Below are 20,524 nucleotides of genomic sequence, written 5' to 3'. Positions count from 1 at the left end.
ACAAAATCTGAATTTTCTGTCTAAATCAATAGCTAGCCGGCAGCATATTGTCATATTCTATAGCTACTGTATCTGCCTGTGTTTACAGAAGGCGTCCGACAGTCTGTGACCTAAAATCTGCATCAATCAAAAGATCAGGGAGTGAAGAACTCATGATCAAACAGACGACGGTCGACTCTTTGATCAAACCCCAACTTTAACTCCTTTAGACCTGATTCTACAAAATGTCAGTGGTTCTCAAACATTTCCATGTCAAGGACCCCCAAATATTATATGTAATTGGCCGCCGACCCCCATCTGAAAATATGCTGTCCCCTCCAGAAGCAAAGCTTTGAGTTAAAAACGTCGCTCTGAAAGAATATACATTCAAAGATTTGCGCCACATTGTCACAATAATAAATAAATAAAATAGCAGATCTACAAGCTCGCAGCTCGAGCTACGAGCTTGTAGATCTGCTATTTTTCAAAAGCTAAAGCATAACATAACGCTCTATAAACACCAAAAAGGGGTTCCCGTCCAGGATGGGTTATAAAATCTCATGATCAAACAGGACGGACGGTCGACTCTTTGATGAAACCCCCAACTTTAAAACCTCATGATCAAAAACCAGGACAGGAGCGGTCCGCTCTTTGACCACTTGTCACAAAACCACAAGTTGTCGGAGCGGTTCAAAGGCCAGGAGGAGAGGAGAGGAGTGGGGGGGCTCTGTGTGTGTGTGTGTGTGTGTGTGTGTGTGTGTGTGTGTGTGTGTGTGTGTGTGTGTGTGTGTGTGTGTGTGTGTGTGTGTGTGTGTGTGTGCGCGCGTGCGTGCGCCGGCTCTACTCATCTCCACTAATTGCCACCCAAATAAAGCACAACATGCGGCGCGACACGACTGAGAGATCAAACCAATAGCGCTGGAACTCAACTGGGAACACTGCAGTGCATTGTGGGTATAGGCTACTGTATACCGTGTGTGTCACATGACAAAAGACATGTCCACCGACCGACTGTTACATAAAAGGTTTCTGGAGCAAAAACAGCTGACATGTTTTTTGTTGTTGTTTGTTGTTGTTATCGGTGTTGTTTTTGTCGACTAAGACTAAGGCGAAAAATGTTCGTCGACTACCTTTTTTCACTGACGAAAACTAAATGGAAACTAAATGCAAACTAAGCTATGGTGACTAAAACTAAGACTAAATATACTGACGATTTCGTCAACAAATTAACAACTAGACTAAAATGTCAGGAAGGGACTAGTGGACAAGAGATCCAGTATAAGTCATTTTACACTTGGTTGCGTGCTGAAAATAGCAGATCTACAAGCTGTGATCTTGTAGATCTGCAATTTTCAGCATGTGTAAAATCTGCCATTACGACGGCATCAAGGCCCGCCAAAATAAATTTTAGTTGACTGAATCAACTGTAGATTTAGTCTAGCGGTTCCCAAAGTGGGGTCCGGGGACCCCCAGGGGTCCTTGAGGGAGTTCCAGGGTACCAAGCTAAATTATAGTTAGGAAACAATTGGACTTTTTTTTATTTTATCCCACGATTTTGTAACCCAGTTTACTTTTAACCCAGTGCCAATTATCTAATGCATGGGTTTTCAACAGGTGGTCCGTGGACCACTGGTGGTCCGTGAAGGTGTTGCATGTGGTCCCTGACCATGCATTTAGTAATGTAGGAAAGTGAAGATTCGTATTTGAATTTATTATATTGAGTTGAGAAAGTTGAGAAACAATGCAGTAAATAATCTGGTGACAAATGATGACACGTCGATGTTGTCAGTTACTGGGAAGACGGATGTCAAGAACTTCCACAGAAAAGTGAGTTAGAATCTCAAGGGAAACCATACCGGATTGCCTGGTTGAGTCACCATTATAAGGAAATGTGTCTGCTTACTCATAGAATAAGTTACAATGAACAGCAACATGAGTTTAATATGGAAGGTTCATTTATTTCCCCCACACCACGACCATATCCCCCCTCCCAACACAACAATGGTCCCCAGGTTGATTCTCAGTCAGGGTGGTGGTCCCCAGGTTGATTCTCAGTCAGGGTGGTGGTCCCCACGTTGATTCTCAGTCAGGGTGGTGGTCCTGGTTCATACTCAGTTGAAAACCCCTGATCTAATGTAATCCTGGGCGCTACACTTCCTCTGCCAACCTGGGGGGGCAGCGGACTGACCTCATGCCTCCTTCTATGCATGAGGAGTCCAAGCTGCTTCTTTTCACCTGACAGAGGGGAATTTCCCCGGCCGGACGTAGCGCGTGGAAGGGACACATTATTGCGACCAGTTCCTTTCCCCTCCATCAGGCGCCCCGGCTGGCCAGGGGGAGGTAGTTTTAGAGACCAGGATTACGGCATGTTTTTGTGAGGGTACCTACCCTAGGGGACACGGGGAGAACATGCAAACTCCACACAGAAAGGCCCTATCGCCAAACCACGCCTCGGGTATGGGCACTGATGACGCGGAGGAGGGAACACGCCGCCAGTGCCCACAGCGTCCCCAGCGGGAATCGAACCCAGGACCTTCTAGCTGTGAGGCGACAGCACTACCAACTGTGCCACCGTGCCCCCACAATTGGACCTTTTTTTTAAAAGCATCCAGTGAGGCTGCAGCACCTTTACAACAGCCCTGGACTGGACTCCTCCCCCTCAGTGCTTAACTCCTCCCCCTCGGTGCTTAACTCCTCCCCCTCGGTACTTAACCACACGGCTCACTTTCACTCAGAAGACAAACTTATAGGCTACCAACGACACGTCAGGACAGCAGAGCAGACGAGAGAACTAGACATATTGTAGGCAGGCTGTACACACATTCACAACGAGTTGAACTCTTGCAATCACTGCAGTTGAACTTGACCGGCCGTATATACGTGACGTGAAGTGACGTGACGTTGGGAAATAAACCGCAAAGAAAGACAGATCCACGTTTTCTCTGATGGTTTGATTACACACCTTTAAAACACTCTCTAACGGGTAAGGGTTTTTATTTGACATTTTATTTCACTGAAAGAAAGAAGCTGGGAGCCTTTTCTGTTTTTCTTCTTCTTTCTTACAATATAGATATGTAGGCTATATATAATATATATAATGGTAGGCTATATATAATATATTTAATGGTATATAGGCTAAAATAAACTGTCCTTGAATCGAATGGACCAAGAAGACAATGTCCAGATGGATATAAGAATCGCTTCATTAAGAAATGTCTCGTTTTATATATATATATATATATATATATATATATATATATATATATATATATATATATATAAGCTACATTAGACCATTTTTAAAATGGTCTAATAATATATGATCATGAAATTAAACTCGTTTCTGGTGTTTTATAAAAGTATAGCCTATAGGATAAACAAATTAATTCAATTAACGATCGGGACAATAGATCTCAATCAAATCCAGTGCGCCGTACGCGGGACGTGCATTTAAACTGTTCTACTATATATATATATATATATATATATTTTTTTTTAATATGCTAATAAATAATGTATTTATTTTCCTTCTTTCTGTGCACTTTACAGGAATCATCTCTTTATCATTCCCTGCTGGATCTATTTATCTTCACCTCAGCGGCCAACAGAAAACGGTTGGAAGTTGGAAAGGTCTTGTTTTTGGGGGGCAGTTTTAACATTATCATCCAGGTGGATTGAAGCCCCCTCCCCTCCCCCCGCACCCCCAACAGGGTGACACTGACACCACCTGGCCCGGTTGGGTTTTGGTTCAGTTCGGTTCGGGTTGGATCGGGTCGGTTCGGCACCGGTTCTGAGATGCAGTGTGTGTTCCTCCGGACAGCGGTGTGTTGCATCAGCCTCTGCCTGCTGTCGGTGCTCTCAGCGCGGCCGCTGCAGGGAGACCATCTGCAGCGCCTCGAAACAAGGTAGGATATTTATTATAATTAATTCATCATGTTATGATTTAAAATTAAACTAAAACACCGTTTACATTTTACATGGAAACCCCCTGCTTTGAGCTTTGCGCTCCAATTGTTTCCTTGGTTATAACTTTGTCTTTGTGAAACTTGATGTGGATTTAGCTGTCCTGATGATCAATTTACCGCAACATGCTGAATGTAAACTTTACACACAGAGATCTGTTCAGAATCTGATCTAGTGAGCAGTGGCTTTTCAACCCTTTTCACATGAGGTCCAAATGTTTAATATTGTAGGCCTACTGATCATTTTGAGCCACGGACGGACGTTTGATGACATTTAGCCTTTCTGACCCAAAACTAAGGATTGTTTTGTTGCCGTGATTTTGTCCACAGTTCCATGCTGTATTGATGTTGGTACCATAATAGGAGAGATAACAGGCAAACGTTGATCAAAATAACAATTCTTTTACATTCTCGAATTTTCTAAAATAATAATTTAACCATTGATGAAACCAAATGGATCATGTGGAACCCCTTCCTTCAAGGACCAGTGGTGGTCCCCGGACCACCACTGGGCTATAACATTTCTCTTATGGGGGGTCCCTGGCATATATTTTCAAATGGGGGTCCGCGGGCTCATTAGTGTCAATTTGGGGGTCCTTGACATGAAAAGGTTTGGGAACCACTGCTCTAATGTACAGTATGTGGAGAATGATTCAGTTCATTGTTGGATGGGGACAGTATAATATAACGAACAAACCGCTACACTGTAGCTGTTTTAATTACACTATGTCTAATGGATATTGGCAGGGACGTGTACACATAGACATCAAAGGGGGCTTCAGCCCCTGCCCCTTTTACCCCGTCTGTAAAACAACTGCCCTCTCCAGACCACAAACGAATGCAGCATTTACTACATGGTGAAAGAAATGCACATGCATGCCCTCCTCTGCTCTCCTTTCCATGCCATGCTGGAAGGAAGGCAGCATTCAGGAGAATGGCTTTTTGCGTTGAACTAATTTGTTTATAAATCCATGTCGTTACACACCTGCATCTCCACTAGCTAGTGCTGCAGGTTGTGCCCCGAAAATATCTGATCTACAAGCTTGTAGATCAGATATGTCCGCTATTTTTGTCCAAAAGTGCCCTCTTACTGGATTTCAGCTCCCCCCCCCCTTCAACTTGATATGCACATTGAAACACATTTGATACTTTATATAAACTAAAACTGCACTCTAGCGCCTACTTGCTTGTTAGATAGATCTTTATTTGTCATTGCAACATGTACAACGAAATTAAAATTGCCAACCAATCAGTGCATCATATCACAAAACAACATACAAGCTAAAACAAAACACACATGACTTCCTGTTATTGCACAACCCCTGTAGCACTAATGCACAAACATGTCATTTTAGCTGTTATCGCACAACAAACCAGAAAAACAAAACATGTGTCGCAGCAACAGATCATTTCTTAGCAGCATTGAGTGCAAAGTGCTGAGGGATATAAGCTGTTACTGAATCTGTTGGTCCCTGACTTTATCACCTACTTGGCCTACTTGTTGCACACAAGTAGGCCATAAATGGCCTACTAGTGCGCAAGCAGAGCGTGCAACTTGCAAGTACTGTAGACCGCTACAAACCTTCAAATCTCAGCCTCTCTGTGAAAGAACGTTTGCAATATTGAATTATTAGGTTTAGCTATTTGCTACGTACCTTGCTTTTTGTATTTTGAAGTGTGGTAATGATTACTTATGCCTGTTATGGCAGTATTCAATCTTTCCACTGCTAGTTAGTGATCATTAAATTGAAGCAGTATTTTTCCACAACCTGCAACGTTAATATTTACTCAGTCCAAACACGTGACACACTATGCATATACAGTGTACAGTATAAACTTTTTCTTTCTTTCTTTCTTTCTTTCTGTCTTTCTGTCTTTCTTTCTTTCTTTCCGTCCGACCCCGCCCACTGGCGTTGATATTTACAGTAATTACAGTTATTGTTGTACAGTCGTTAGTTTAATCTAACCTGACTGTGACTCACAACAGCACACCGTCAAACATAATACCCACACATAATACATAATAACCTTATTGTCTCTCTTTAGCCCATATTTGTAAATAGTGGGGAAACCAGTTTTCTCTGGCAGGACTACAGTAACTACAGTAACTCTACCCAGAGATGATTATGGCGGCAACAATAATGAATGTATCTTTTTCACCACTGAGGAGGAGGATGGATGGATGGATGGATGGCCAAACCTGGAATTTTCCACCCTGCCTGGATTTTTCATCTCACGCATGCATGCACTCATGCATGCACGCACACAAAGATGCAATAGCTGGCAGGAGTTACAGCAAAAAAAGGAAAGCGTTAAATAGATTCGGTGTCATTATTGCGCCCCCTTTTGGTGGACAGCAGAACAACACCTGCCCAGATACGTTTTTTTTAATCACAACACCTCCATGGAGCGACAGAAACAGACAGAGAGACAGACAGACAGACAGACCACTAACATTCACCTCCATTGTTCTCCAGGTGTTGTGATTCAGAACACTTACTTAGCACAGTTAAATAAGTAAAATAAATAAATAAAATAGTGAAACTATTGTGTGTGTGTGTGTGTGTGTGTGTGTGCGTGCGTGCGTGCGTGCGTGCGTGCGTGCGTGCGTGCGTGCGTGCGTGCGTGCGTGCGTGCGTGCATGCGTGCGTGCATGTGTGCGCGTGTGTGCGTTCACCTGGAAAACACCTGCTGCCGAAACCTAATGAAAACAGCGTCCGGGCAGAGCTCTGGTTTCCTCTCCTCTCATCCATTAGACCTAAAAACACTCCGAAACACAGAGTTAGAATGGACCGATACGGGTCCTTTCCACACCCTCAGAGGTCTATTATAACAGCCTGGTTTTAGAATGGACCGATACGGGTCCTTTTCACACCCTCAGAGGTCCGTTTATAACAGCCTGGTTTTTGCAGGGTGTGTTTTTTCATTTTTTACAGCCTCTGAGGCACAAGAACAACCCAGACGTACAGTAGCTGCTGGTGTTTGTGGTCAAGATGGGACTTGGATGTGATCAGTGAATTATGCAGTAACTGAAAGGCACTTATTGGACAATCATTAAGTTGTCTATACCATACCATACCATCTTTATTTCTATAGCACATTTAAATAACAACAAGTTGTACCAAAGTGCTTTACAATAAAATAATACAAAACAAACAACATACGGTACACAGTGTCACTTTCAACATCAAAAAGCTCATACTATGCTAGGAAAAGCCAAAGAATAAAAATATGTCTTGAGGCGTGATTTAAACACCTGAAGAGTGTTTAATAATGGAGAGACGGCTCAGGGTTTGTTCGGTATGCTGTAAAACGCTGCCCTTCTGTCTGAACCGTCACTTGCAGAGTGTGTGTGTGTGTGTGTGTGTGTGTGTGTGTGTGTGTGTGTGTGTGTGTGTGTGTGTGTGTGTGTGTGGATTGAGTCGTGCAGCTCTAGTTGTCTGTCCAGTTCATTTTATAGTCACTCTTATATTTTTGCTCCAAGAGAGACTTTAACATAATATTTATCTCATAAAACCATGCAGGGCTCCCTGCATTTTCACAGAGGATGTTTGTTGACACTGAGGCAGCATGTTATACACAACAGTATAAACGTCAATGTATACTCCCTAGATTCTGACATGTTACCACGTCAAACAATAACAACATGGTTGTACCACGTCAAACAATAACAACAACATGACGTTGGCCTTTCCCAGAAGGCATTTTTATCCTCGCAGTGTGTGGGTGCACTGACACCAGTGAAGTGATTTTTTATTTGATATGATTAGATTTTTTTTTTTTTATATTATATTATATTCACGATACAATTCATAAAAGAGCAGTACAGAATTATCAGGATTACACAAAAAGTCAGAGGACTGTTTCCATTGTGATCCAAATAAATAAATAGTTACAGCATAAGTTACAGCACACACATAACACACATGTGTGTGCTAACATCACAATAATAATGACATTTACAACAGTAAACAAAAGACAATAAATAGATATAAATAGATAAATACAACACTATGCTAACTTGCCCATCAGCCACTTTTTCAACAAAAAATAAAAAATGGTCAAAGACTGGGCAAATTTAATTTCCCTTGGGATTTTGTTCCAGTCCTCCACCCCTGTATATTTAAATTAGCTTCTACCTACCATATGTTTTAGGTTTGGCGGTTTAAGTGAGGCCACTTCAGACAGTGGCCTTGTGGTTAGAGTGTCCGCCCTGGAACGGGGAGGTCGGGGGTTCGATCCCCGGCCGGGTCATACCAAAGACTGTAAAAAATGGGACCCAATGCCTTCCTGGGTTGGATTGGGGGATCAGTCCCTGCTTGGCACTCAGCATCAAGGGTTGGATTGGGGGATCAGTCCCTGCTTGGCACTCAGCATCAAGGGTTGGATTGGGGGGTCAGTCCCTACTTGGCACTCTGCATCAAGGGTTGGATTGGGGGATCAGTCCCTGCTTGGCACTCAGCATCAAGGGTTGGATTGGGGGGTCAGTCCCTGCTTGGCAGTTGGCACTCAGCATCAAGGGTTGGATTGGGGGGGTCAGTCTCTGCTTGGCACTCAGCATCAAGGGTTGGATTGGGGGGGTCAGTCTCTGCTTGGCACTCAGCATCAAGGGTTGGATTGGGGGATCAGTCCCTGCTTGGCACTCAGCATCAAGGGTTGGATTGGGGGGGTCAGTCCCTGCTTGGCACTCAGCATCAAGGGTTGGATTGGGGGGTCAGTCCCTGCTTGGCACTCAGCATCAAGGGTTGGATTGGGGTCCCAGTGACCAGCTCTATAGCACGCAGACGGGACAGAAAACAACACACAGAATTCCACTGTGGATTAGTGGGTTACTTAAGACCTAAATTCCAGCCTCCACCTCCACGGAGAACAGGTTTCTGTTCTTCTGTGAAGAAACCCCAACCGTGGGGAGTCATGCAGGAGACATGCAGCCATTGCAGTGGTGGGAAAGTACTCACAATCTTTACTTAAAGGAGAATTCCATGCTAGAAGGCTTTCTTACCTTTATGTGTAGTTTTTACGTCCCCAACAAAGAGGCCCAGGTGTTATTTTGTGCAAAAGTGCATTATTATTGGCCATTTCCCCTAATAATAAGCCCTCAATGGGGGTTGGGATTTTGTGCTAATTCGCTTATTTCCATCGAAAAAACTAGTAAAGTGTGCTGCTTGGGATACTATTTACATTATGATGAGAGGATGTATACAAAAAACATTGATTTTTGAGCAATGGAAAAAAGAGAATTAGCACAGCCCATAGCCCCATTCAATTCAATGCAATTAATTGAGGGCTTATAGGGGAAATAGCCAATAATGCGCTTTTGCACAAAATAACACCTGGACCTAATAACCCTAACCTCTTTGGTGGGGACGTAACAACTACAAATAAAGGTAAGAAAGCCTTCTAGCATGGAATTCTCCTTTAAGTAAAACGCATCAGTACAATGTAATGTCAATGCAATGTACAAATATTCCGGAATTCAAAATGTACTTCAGTATAAGTATTGGCACTTATATTGACGCTGTAATTACAAACATTTTGCTACAGTATAGCTGCTACTGTAAATCAGTAGAGCCTGGCAGGGAGGAAGGATTAAGCGCGTCAAAAAATGTAATATTTCCAAAATTATGATATGTAGTAAAAACCCTCACACCTGTTCTTGTTCGTGTGTGTGTGTGTGTGTTTGAAAACATCAATAACCTGTAGGCCCCATACACACATGCAGAGCACATGTTCTGTGTCTTGTCTGTGTTTAATGGCCGCCACAATGCATTTCCAATGGGAGTCACATGGTTTGACCAAAGGCTGCTGTCTGACGGCTGTGTTCTGCCCATCAAACAGAGCACAGGTTGAAACGAGGTCTCTTTTTGGAAACAAATAATCGCCTTTTCCTTTTCCCACGTCGACAACAATTTCCCCAGTGTTTTCGCAATGGAATGTACCAACGTTTACTGGTGATTATACGATAAGCCAGCTGGGCACGATCACGCAGCCAATCAAAGGCCCTGGTACTGTTCTGTTCCGTTCTGTTCGCTGGGAGCATATGATATGATTGGCTGATCGGCTGAGACTATGAGAGCTTGGCATCAGGAAGCGTCTGGTTTGGTTTTTACAAAAGCTTTGATTACCGGAACTTTAACAATTAGCGCCGCCGCCCAGAGTCTCACGTGGCGTTCATCTAAAAATAACCCCTCACCCCTCATAACCTTTAAAGCTAAAGATCAGGCGAGTCGTTGAAACACCAGGAGCTGGAGTTGAAATGTTTTGGAAAAGAGCGCGCTCTGATAACTTTGATCGTCCGCCAATTAACATAAGATCTGATATCTTTGATCCTTCTGCCAATAACACATATCTGATATCTTTGATCCTCTGCCAATAACAGAGATCTTGATTACTGTCAATTGCAGGATTAGTGTGTGGATTAATAGGCAAGTGTGGTAGTTTAGTGCGGCAGCTAAAGGGCTTACCGTTCGGGACAGAATAATTCTCACATGTATAACTTTGGTCAAAGGATGTATCCAGTAGCCTATAATTTATAGCCTACTATATCAGTCAAGAATTGTTTTTTTTTGCCTGAGCTATGAGTTAATTTTAATGTTTAAAGATATGCCAGGGACACCCCCCCCCAAGATTTCTACGGCTCTAGCAGTGATTCTCAACCCGTTAAATTTCAAGGACTCCCCAGTTTGACATGCATTAGTCTACGGACCCCGATTTAATGGCAATTTCTATCCCTGGGACCAACAATTTATATTGAAAAAATCAATGTTAATTTAACTCTGAGAGTGTACAAAATGGAACCTGCTAGGGTCCATTTGGTTCCATTTGTACACTCTCAGAGTTACAGACCAATAAGTGTTCATTTGGTTCCTAATTATCGTTTAGCTGGGGACCCCCTGGAACTCCCTCAAGGACCCCCGGGGGTCCCCAGACCCACTGGAACTCTCTCAAGGAGCCCTGGGGGGTCCCCGGACCCCCTGGAACTCTCTCAAGGAGCCCTGGGGGGTCCCCGGACCGCCTGGAACTCCCTCAAGGAGCCCTGGGGGGTCCCCAGACTTTGGGAACCACTGCTCTTGAAAGGCCAAGCGCTTGATAAAAAACAAACACGATTTGACCTACTTTAATCTTTAACCTTTGACCTACTTTAAAGAGACCTTCTTATTATTTGTCCTTTGACTCCTTTTCCCCGCATATATATATATATATATATATATGTAACTAATTCACCAGGTTACGTATTCTGACCATTCCAGACAACCTCCCTCCCTGTCAGAGTGGACACTGATCTGATGTATGTCAGAGATAGGACGGCAACCGTCCGTCCGTCCGTCCGTCCGTCCGTGTGTACATCCAGGAAACCGTAGACGTAACACAGACAGAGATACAAAGTCTGCTCGGGGCAACAGGTTCACACTAAACACTAAACAACTGAGCTACCGTAGAGAGAGAGAGAGGCAAGCTTTCCACTGGTCGAGCCACAGGTCCAAATGGCCAACGCGTGCGTGCGTGCGCCTGTGTGTGTGTGTGTGTGTGTGTGTGTGTGTGTGTGTGTGTGTGTGTGTGTGTGTGCCCACCACCGATGCACCGACAGCCATTGTGTCTGATTGAGCAACACTTTGCCAGAGGCTAGCCTCTTGCTCCCGTGCGTCGCTCTGTGGGTAAAGAGAGATATAAAGCCTGGAATGTGAATGTAAACGCTCCCACGCCGCAGCCATGGAGTCAAAGGATACACACGGACAGAGATGTCCTAATCCTGAGCCTCGCTCACACAAAGTTTTATCATTGTTTATTCCTTGTGTCTACGTGGTAAAATTGTGCTTTGTGTTTACATAGTATACTAGTAAAGCCTTCGTTAGACAGTCTGCCCCCGAGCGTTAACGGTTCTTTCTTTTTTTTCTCTTTTAATCGGGGGATTTCAAATAACAAAACACCTAGGCTCCCTAGATTACATTACACTGAAGCCGATTGTTTTGAAATGAAAGGCTATTATACGGAGCTGCCCTCTGCCCCGTAACTGCAGACATTTGACACACCAAACGCTTATTTATTCAAGCGGTTATTTAATCCGTCAAATCAGAGCGCCCAGCGATTTATAGCAGCGGAGCACATTTAGCGACGCAACAGCCCTCTATCCCGGATATGGCCGAAGTAGCTAAATGTAGCCAAAACACCTCAGAGGCGGGAGGTATATGATTAATTCTAACGCGACTAGCGACGGGACCGCGGTGGGCCGTCTAACACATAATCTTTGCTTAGAATTGGACGGAATGAATTTAGATCAAGAGTTATTCACGTTTTTCACGTATTCACGTGTCTCATCGGCTAAAATGGGGAGGGGTCATTTTCGATGACCACAGAAATGACATTGAATGTTGCCCAACAGACGCTCTCAGACTGGAGCGATGCGATCGGTTTTCATATCAATAAATCTCCATCCTTTTATTAATCTCCGTCCTGCAAGCGATGCAGGGCGTTACTATTTGATAGGACGGAGAACTCCGTTCACGCCGCCCGGGGTGTTAACAGAGCTTCCCTCTGCCCATAGCACTGAAAACATTTAAGACCTGAGATCAGATTCTGAAAATGTCTTCTACATCCTGACAGTTTTCTGAAAAAGCTATGTTTCTATGTCAGTTGTTCTTCGATTTTTCAAAAATAGCAGACCTACAAGCTCGTAGCGCGCCACTCGGTGGCGCGCTCCTATGAGCTTGTAGACCTGGCTTTGTAAGATAGACAGAAAAACAAATGGACCCTTATAGGTCTTTAACTGTTGAGAGTTCAGAGACGTGCAGAGAGTGTTAGAGGGGCAGGGAAAATAGCGAAAATAGCAGATCTACAAGCTCACACCACGTCACGCTGCGGCGCGTTGTGAGCTTGTAGATCAGATATTTTCTGGGCACAACCCAGCACTCTTTAGCTAGTGGAGATGTACGGTGTGTAACGAGATGGATTTATAAACAAATTTGTTCAACGCAAAATACTGTGTTCCAAGTTCAGGAGACTTCGGGAAAAAAACGCAATTCTCCTGAATGCTGCCTTCCGGCATGTCATAGAAAGGAGAGGAGGGCATTTGCATTTCTTTCACCATGTAGTAAATGCTGCATTCGTGGTCTGGAGAGGGCAGTTGTTTTACAGACGGGTAAAAGGGCAGTTGTTTTACAGACGGGTAAAAGGGGCAGGGGCTGAAGCCCCCGTTGATGTCTATGTGTGCATGTCCCTGTGAGACTTAAAGATCTATAACGAACTATAGAGGCTAAATGTCATCAAATGGTGGTTCCGTGGCTCAAATGGGTCTGAGAGGCTAAATGTCATCAAACGGTGGTCCGTGGCTCAAATGGGTCTGAAAGGCTAAATGTCATCAAATGGTGGTTCCGTGGCTCAAATGGGTCTGAGAGGCTAAATGTCATCAAATGGTGGTTCTGTGGCTCAAATGCTGAATAAATAATTGACCTTGAAGTGAAGTGGGATGAAAAAGCGCTGTATAGGGAAGTATAGGGAATATAGGGAATATGTTTGGCTCCCCAAAGCAGCATCCCTCCCCCGAATCCCTCCACAGACACCCTGTGATTTCTCACATTCCATGCAGTCTCTCCGTGAAGACTGCAACACGAGTCAGCGTTTCACAAACGGAACAGTCTTGTTGTATAATTACACCAACCATCGTTTACTGCCTCGCCGAGAGAGAGCAGCTGGAACCCGAGCGGAACCCGAAGCCGCTGACAGCGTCTTTCTGCCGTGCCGTGTATATTTAAACATCATTACAAGATTTGCCATTTGTACTATTCGACATACAGGGCCAGGCAATGGCATCTTTGTACGAGGAATATACAATTAAATGTAAAGTGCACTGTCTTGTCTGTCACATCGAGACGTTTCTGTGGCTACCAAGGTGGGGGTGGGGGACATTTTTTTAACCGGCCCACACAGAAAACCACCCAATGATAGAACCGCAAACATTGAAGAATTAACAATCGATTAATCGATGAACTATATAACATCCCTATTAGTACAAACACACACCAGGAACAGCTTGGAGACTTAGAGACGAGCCCTCAGGTTGAGGCAGTGTGTTTTGTAGACGAGCCCTCAGGTTGAGGGCAGGCAGTGTGTTTTAGAGACGAGAGCCCTCAGGTTGAGGCAGTGTGTTTTGTAGACGAGAGCCCTCAGGTTGAGGCAGTGTGTTTTGTAGACGAGAGCCCTCAGGTTGAGGCAGTGTGTTTTGTAGACGAGAGCCCTCAGGTTGAGGCAGTGTGTTTTGTAGACGAGAGCCCTCAGGTTGAGGCAGTGTGTTTTGTAGACGAGAGCCCTCAGGTTGAGGCAGTGTGTTTTGTAGACGAGAGCCCTCAGGTTGAGGCAGTGTGTTTTGTAGACGAGAGCCCTCAGGTTGAGGCAGTGTGTTTTGTAGACGAGAGCCCTCAGGTTGAGGCAGTGTGTTTTGTAGACGCGAGCCCTCAGGTTGAGGCAGTGTGTTTTACAAACAGAGAACACGACAGATGGCCTGGCAGCCTCGCTGCTCTCAGAGTCACACCTGGCCTGTGTTTGCTGAACATCTTGTTCCACCGAAAACGTCACAGCGCCGGACAAGACATGGTCTTATAGTCTCTGTTTAGAGAGAGGCCTCCCCAAGCAGGGTTACACAAGATGGTGACGGGGGTGTAATAATAGGTGCTGTTATGAACATGTGGAAGTCCATTAACACAGATAGAAGATAACACAGATAGATAACACAGAAGAGACATTAAGAGGGCAACGCATGCAGTGTCCACGTGGACATGTCCTAATATCATGTCTTATATAATAATATCGATGACCACATTTGTTGTTTTTTTCGCCCCCTCTGGGCCAGCTATAAACTGACTGGGCCACGGCCCGCATGGGCATGGCCCAATGGACCCTACGCCGGTGCATGACCATGAATGAAATGAATGAATGAATGAATGAATGAATGAATGAACGAACAAGGCTTTGATGCACCTCTTCTGTCCATGTTCTCATCATCAGGTCCTGGGATGTCCTGGTCCACAAGAGCAGCGGACAGAGGCACAGGGACCCCCTCCTCGCTGTAGACCACAGACACAGAGACCCCCTGGCTCCAGACCACAGACACAGGGACCCCCTGGCTCCAGACCACAGGGACCCTCTCCTGGCTCCAGACCACAGACACAGGGACCCCCTGGCTCCAGACCACAGGGACCCCCTCCTGGCTCCAGACCACAGACACAGGGACCCCCTTCTGGCTCCAAAGACGCCCCCTGCCTCCTCCTCCCCTGATGTCCTCCTCGGCACTCACAGGCCGCTTCCTGGTTCCCCCGGACACAAGGCTGGTTCCCCCGGACACAAGGCTGGTTCCCCCGGACACAAGGCTGGTTCCCCCGGACACAAGGCTGGTTCCCCCGGACACAAGACTGGTTCCCTCAGACACAAGGCTGGTTCCCCCGGACACAAGGCTGGTTCCCTCGGACACAAGGCTGGTTCCCTCGGACACAAGGCTGGTTCCCCCGGACACAAGGCTGGTTCCCTCGGACACAAGGCTGGTTCCCCCGGACACAAGGCTGGTTCCCCCGGACACAAGGCTGGTTCCCCCGGACACAAAGCTGGTTCCCCCGGACACAAGGCTGGTTCCCTCGGACACAAGGCTGGTTCCCTCGGACACAAGGCTGGTTCCCTCGGACACAAGGCTGGTTCCCCCGGACACAAGACTGGTTCCCTCAGACACAAGGCTGGTTCCCTCGGACACAAGGCTGGTTCCCTCGGACACAAGGCTGGTTCCCTCGGACACAAGGCTGGTTCCCTCGGACACAAGGCTGGTTCCCCCGGACACAAGACTACTAAAGACTCCTCCAATAGGCCTGGTTCCCTCGGACACAAGGCTGGTTCCCCGGGACACAAGACTCCTACAGACTCCTCCCCTCCTAGCCTGGCGTGGGCGCGGCCAGCCAATGGCGCCGCCCCCCTTCGGAGGCCACGGAGAATTCGCCGCCACGTCCCGCCGCGGGGCGCGGGGGGGTCGCGGGGCGCGGGCGGGGGGTTCCACCACCACCACCACCCCCCCCAGCTGATGAGGGTGGGGTGCGTCCTGGGCACCTGTCAGGTGCAGAACCTCAGCCACAGGCTCTACCAGCTGATTGGCCAGAGCGGGCGAGAAGACCACTCCCCCATCAACCCCCGGAGCCCCCATAGCTACGGTTGAGCCGCTCCGATTGGCTCCCTCATCATCGGAAACCCCCCCCCCCCCCCCAAAGCGTATTCAGCTCTGCCTATATTTATGTATTTTAATGTATTACTGAGTGTGGCTGCCTTATAAGTGTCTGATCTTATTCCATTATGTTTGTTGAAATATTTATATTTATATTCTTCTTGGATGACCTGCTGTGCCTCTCTTTGCTGTTCGTGAGGAAGTTATAAAAAAGGATTCGGACTCAGACACTCTTCTGAAAGCCCCTCCCAACCCCCCCCCCCCCCCCCCCCCCCAAGACTCCCCAAACCTGAAAAACACACACCACAATAAGTTCATTAATTTCCTCTTGTTCGCCTGGAGAACGCAACATCTCCAAAGAGACTTTCGGGTCTCGTCAAACTCTTTTCCTTTTTCTCCCTCCAAGAACCAGAACCACTGCAGACTCCAGTTCAAAATCTCAGTCCTGTTAACAGTGTGACTGGACTGTTCTGGACTGGACTGGACTTTTAGAGCACCGGCTGTCTTGTCTTGTCTGCATGTCTCCCAAGCCAATCAGAACTCTGTCTGTCTCCGAGCCAATCAGAACTCTGTCTGTCTCCGAGCCAATCGGAACTCTGGGAAAGGAGCTGCGGGAGGATCTGAAGCCGAGGTCGGCCCCAACACCGACCGGCGGCATCAGCAAAACCACGGAACGGATGCTGGATCAGGGCAGCAGCTCCAACGCGGCTGGCCGTATATAAACTGTGACACTGTTGAGCTTCATGTTGTGGCCGGAGGGAGTCCGAGCCAGGAAACAGTATGAGCTCCTTCACGTGATTCCTTAAGTTCTCGCTGTCGCTGCTGTGAGGCACGACTTTTAGCTTGATGGCAATTTAATGAACCTGATCCTAATCACTTCAGCATTCATGTTGTAGCGCTGTGGGGGGGTGGGGGGGGGGGGGGCGTTAAGCCCACGGTCACTTTCACCCACAAAACACAATGTCCTGTGTGTGTGTGTGTGTGTGCATAATGTACACACACACATGTACACAACGCATACCTGTGCTTGCTTGCATGCGCACGCACGCACCACGCACACATGCATGCACGCGCGCATGCACGCACACACACACACACACACACACACACACACACACACACACACACACACACACACACACACACAGGCGTTTGGAGACCTAAAGCCTATTGCAGACATCACCTGATCCAGAGCTAATAGTTAGTCTTGAGACAAAGACACTCAGATTAAAAGCTGACAGGATGCGGTATGCAGATTGGAACACAGATTGCTTGAAAGCACCACGCTCGCTAACGTCATTTAAAAGCACCATGCTAACCATTAGCACCATGCTAACGTCATTTCAGTCGTCTAACCCTGTTTTCGTATTGATCATATCATCAACGGGAGACATTTTAATCCATTTTGACCTGGGAAGGATTCTATGAATGACTTCTAAATCCTGACAGTTTTCTGAAAAACCCTCATGTCGTTCTCAAACATTTTCATGTCAAGGACCCCCAAGATGTAATTGGCCGCCGACCCCCATCTGAAAATATGTTGTTCCAGGGACCCCCTCCCCCACCCCCCCCCCCCCCATGAAGCAAAGATTTGAGTTAAAAACGTTCGCTCTGAAAGAATATATTTTCAAAGATTTGCGCCACATATTCACGATATTTCAAAAATAGCAAGCTCGCAGCACTATGAGCTTGTAGATCTGCTATTTTTCAATAGCTAAAGTACAACACAATGCTTAAGACACCCAGAGGTTCCCGCCCAAAATGGGTTAATCCGGAACTTTGCAAATGTCTGTGCAACGTCTGCTAGGCTCCAGGGCACAACATCCACTCACTGGGATTTATAAAAACACACAAAAAGGCCATCATATCCTCGCTTTACCCAGACATAAGTTGGCAAACCCAATAATCCTCTAATAATGATATGCACTTGCCTCTCTGTGGGGTGACTAAGCCAAACAAAGACTCACGTGTCACGTCGAATTTCGAGCATCGTGTTGCATAACTTTTCTTTTGGGGGGGGGGGGGGGGGGGGGCCTAATTAGACATTTGAAAAGTATAAAAAAATCACACCCGTGTGAAGTGAGTGGTGCAACTCCGTGCGGGGGCCCGGTTCCGGTGAGCCCGCCCCACGTCCGAAACGGTAGAGAAATGAGAGTTACCGTGTGGGGGTCCCTCTACTGTACTGTCACTGTACTGTACTGGCACACCCAAAATCATCATATATACAGTTAATACGTGTTTGTGTGTGTTAGGTTGCGCACAGGTGGTGAAAAACAACCATGCTGTTTTCATGCTCATACCCACCCAGCCAGCCAAACACATAGCTCCGTAAAGAGCACCACTCAAAAAGTACACAAAAATACATGAACACTGCAGCCAAACAGAACAGCAACCGCACGGTAAAATGATAACTGTGAGAATGTTACCGTGCGGCTGTCTCGGACATTCCTCCAGGAACATAACAACAGCTTGTATACGACAGTGTAGCGTGTTACACAAATTTAAACGAGTCCCGAGACCATGGAGAAAAACCTCTACTCTTACATGGTGGCTTTTATAATGAGAGTGACCAGAGAACGTCCAGAGGAAAGAGGGTTCCAGCTTTTAGAGACCGGTCAGCCAAATGCTAAAAGAACGCCAACACAAATAAGACAGGCCGCCCCGAGGCTGGCTCGCCTATTTCTGTCCAACCTCTCTGAGATGGTGGGCGGAAGACTCACAGAACAATAATGACAAACAAGCACTCTAAAACCGAGGCCTTACCCCGTAGGGCAACTTGAAATGAAGTCACATTTAAAGATGGAGTGCCGTGATTTTCTTTCTCACCCTAAAACATGATCATCAGGTCTTATTGTTATATAAGGAGGCAGTATTTGTTAAAATCATGTTTTATGTGGACATGCCCCACCAGTTCATTAAGTATGCCTGGTTTGCCTATAGTGGGCACCTGAACTGAAGCCACACCCACAGCTGTAGTTGTATGATAAAGGGGGAGGGGTTAGGGGAGGGGCTGATAGTGTGATGTCACTATATTACTGTTTATTTCATTGGCCCGTTTGACTGTCAAGGGTTCAGCCTCCAGGAAAAAACCCTAAATACAAAGTTAATACACCATTGCACATAACAACGACTCCAGGGTGTCTAATGAAGTACTGTCACCTCATAGACACATGAAAAACTGGAAAAATACAAAGATTGTGGCACTCCCTCTTAAGGTCACATTAATTTAGGCTTGTTTTCCACAATCACAAGTTTTGTTTCTCCTTTTGTTTTGCAAATATATATATTTTTTACAGACATCCAAGTATGGTATAATTGCTCAAAGAGCAGTGGTTTAAATTCACCAAAAAAATACCTGAGAATACTTGACAGATTTACATGACAGCGTAGCGTGATCGACGCGCCATAACAACCATAATGTGCTTTCTTCTTGTGCCTCAATATTCTTTATCAAAAGTGGGATTACTATTCCTGCCTTTAACTAATAACTAACTAATAACCAAAAATAGGCTCTATCTACAAGTTTACAACACGTCGCGCCATGTTGTAAGCTTTTTATAGCTATAGGCTTGTAGATAGATTCCATCTAAGCTTGTAGATGGAGCCTATTTTTGGTGTAGGTGACACTTCCATAGAAGACATTGATGACTTATATGGAATCCAAAATGACTGAAACCGTTCGTGGCGACTGAGAACTTTAATCCGTGATGGATTCTAATCTGTTCAAAGGCTTTCTGAACCTCAGCCAGGCCTTTCTCTCCCAGGCTGGAGTAACAAGATATAATCACCATGCAGTCTTGTGACGGACGATTAAAACTCTAAAAATGTACCACTACCACGGTCCAACCGCACGCGCACACGCACGTACACACGCACGCCACGCACGCCACAGAATGTGTATGGTGTGTGTATGTGTGTGTGTGTACATGTTTGACTTGCCATGCACAAGTCAGGCACTCACGCGCACACACACCACAGAATGTGTATTATAGTGTGTGTGTCTACGTGTAATGTATGTTTTACTTGCCATGCACAGCTTAATCAGGAAACATATTTTGTGTTGAATCTCTCTCTCTCTTTTAATTCATGTTGCTCATATTATCTCTGTTAAGGGGTGTGTCTTTGTGATGTCATTGGAGGGCTGTTTTCTCCTTTAAGGGGTGTGTCTTTGTGATGTCATTGGAGGGCTGTTTTCTCCGAGAGTTGTTTGAGTAAAATGTGCCTTTTAAGTTCTGACCACTACTATAAAATATCTCCCAGTATTTATCAAGAGGAAACATGTTACAGTCCTTCTCAAAAAAACACATGGAATACTTTTATTTATTTTTTACTTTACTTTACTTTACAAACACATGTAACAGTGCATTTTAACAGCGGGCGACAGCCAGAC

At 45.8% G+C, this 20,524-nt stretch overlaps 1 protein-coding gene across 1 annotated transcript; it reads left to right on the top strand.

Annotated features, from left to right (window-relative positions):
- Positions 1-15,208: 15,208 nt before the first annotated feature.
- adm2a (adrenomedullin 2a) lies at positions 15,209-16,128 on the top strand (the record flags this gene model as incomplete). Its single annotated transcript, XM_083794612.1, has 2 exons — positions 15,209-15,321; positions 15,357-16,128. The coding sequence occupies 2 exons, from the start codon at positions 15,209-15,211 to the stop codon at positions 16,126-16,128; spliced, it is 885 nt and encodes a 294-aa protein (XP_083650738.1).
- Positions 16,129-20,524: the final 4,396 nt, after the last annotated feature.

This window comes from Protomyctophum parallelum (assembly GCF_964188405.1).
Source record: "Protomyctophum parallelum genome assembly, chromosome: 22".
Taxonomy (NCBI): domain Eukaryota; kingdom Metazoa; phylum Chordata; class Actinopteri; order Myctophiformes; family Myctophidae; genus Protomyctophum; species Protomyctophum parallelum.
The sequence above is the reverse complement of the archived record's forward strand: the minus strand, read 5'-3'. Positions and strand labels throughout refer to the sequence as shown.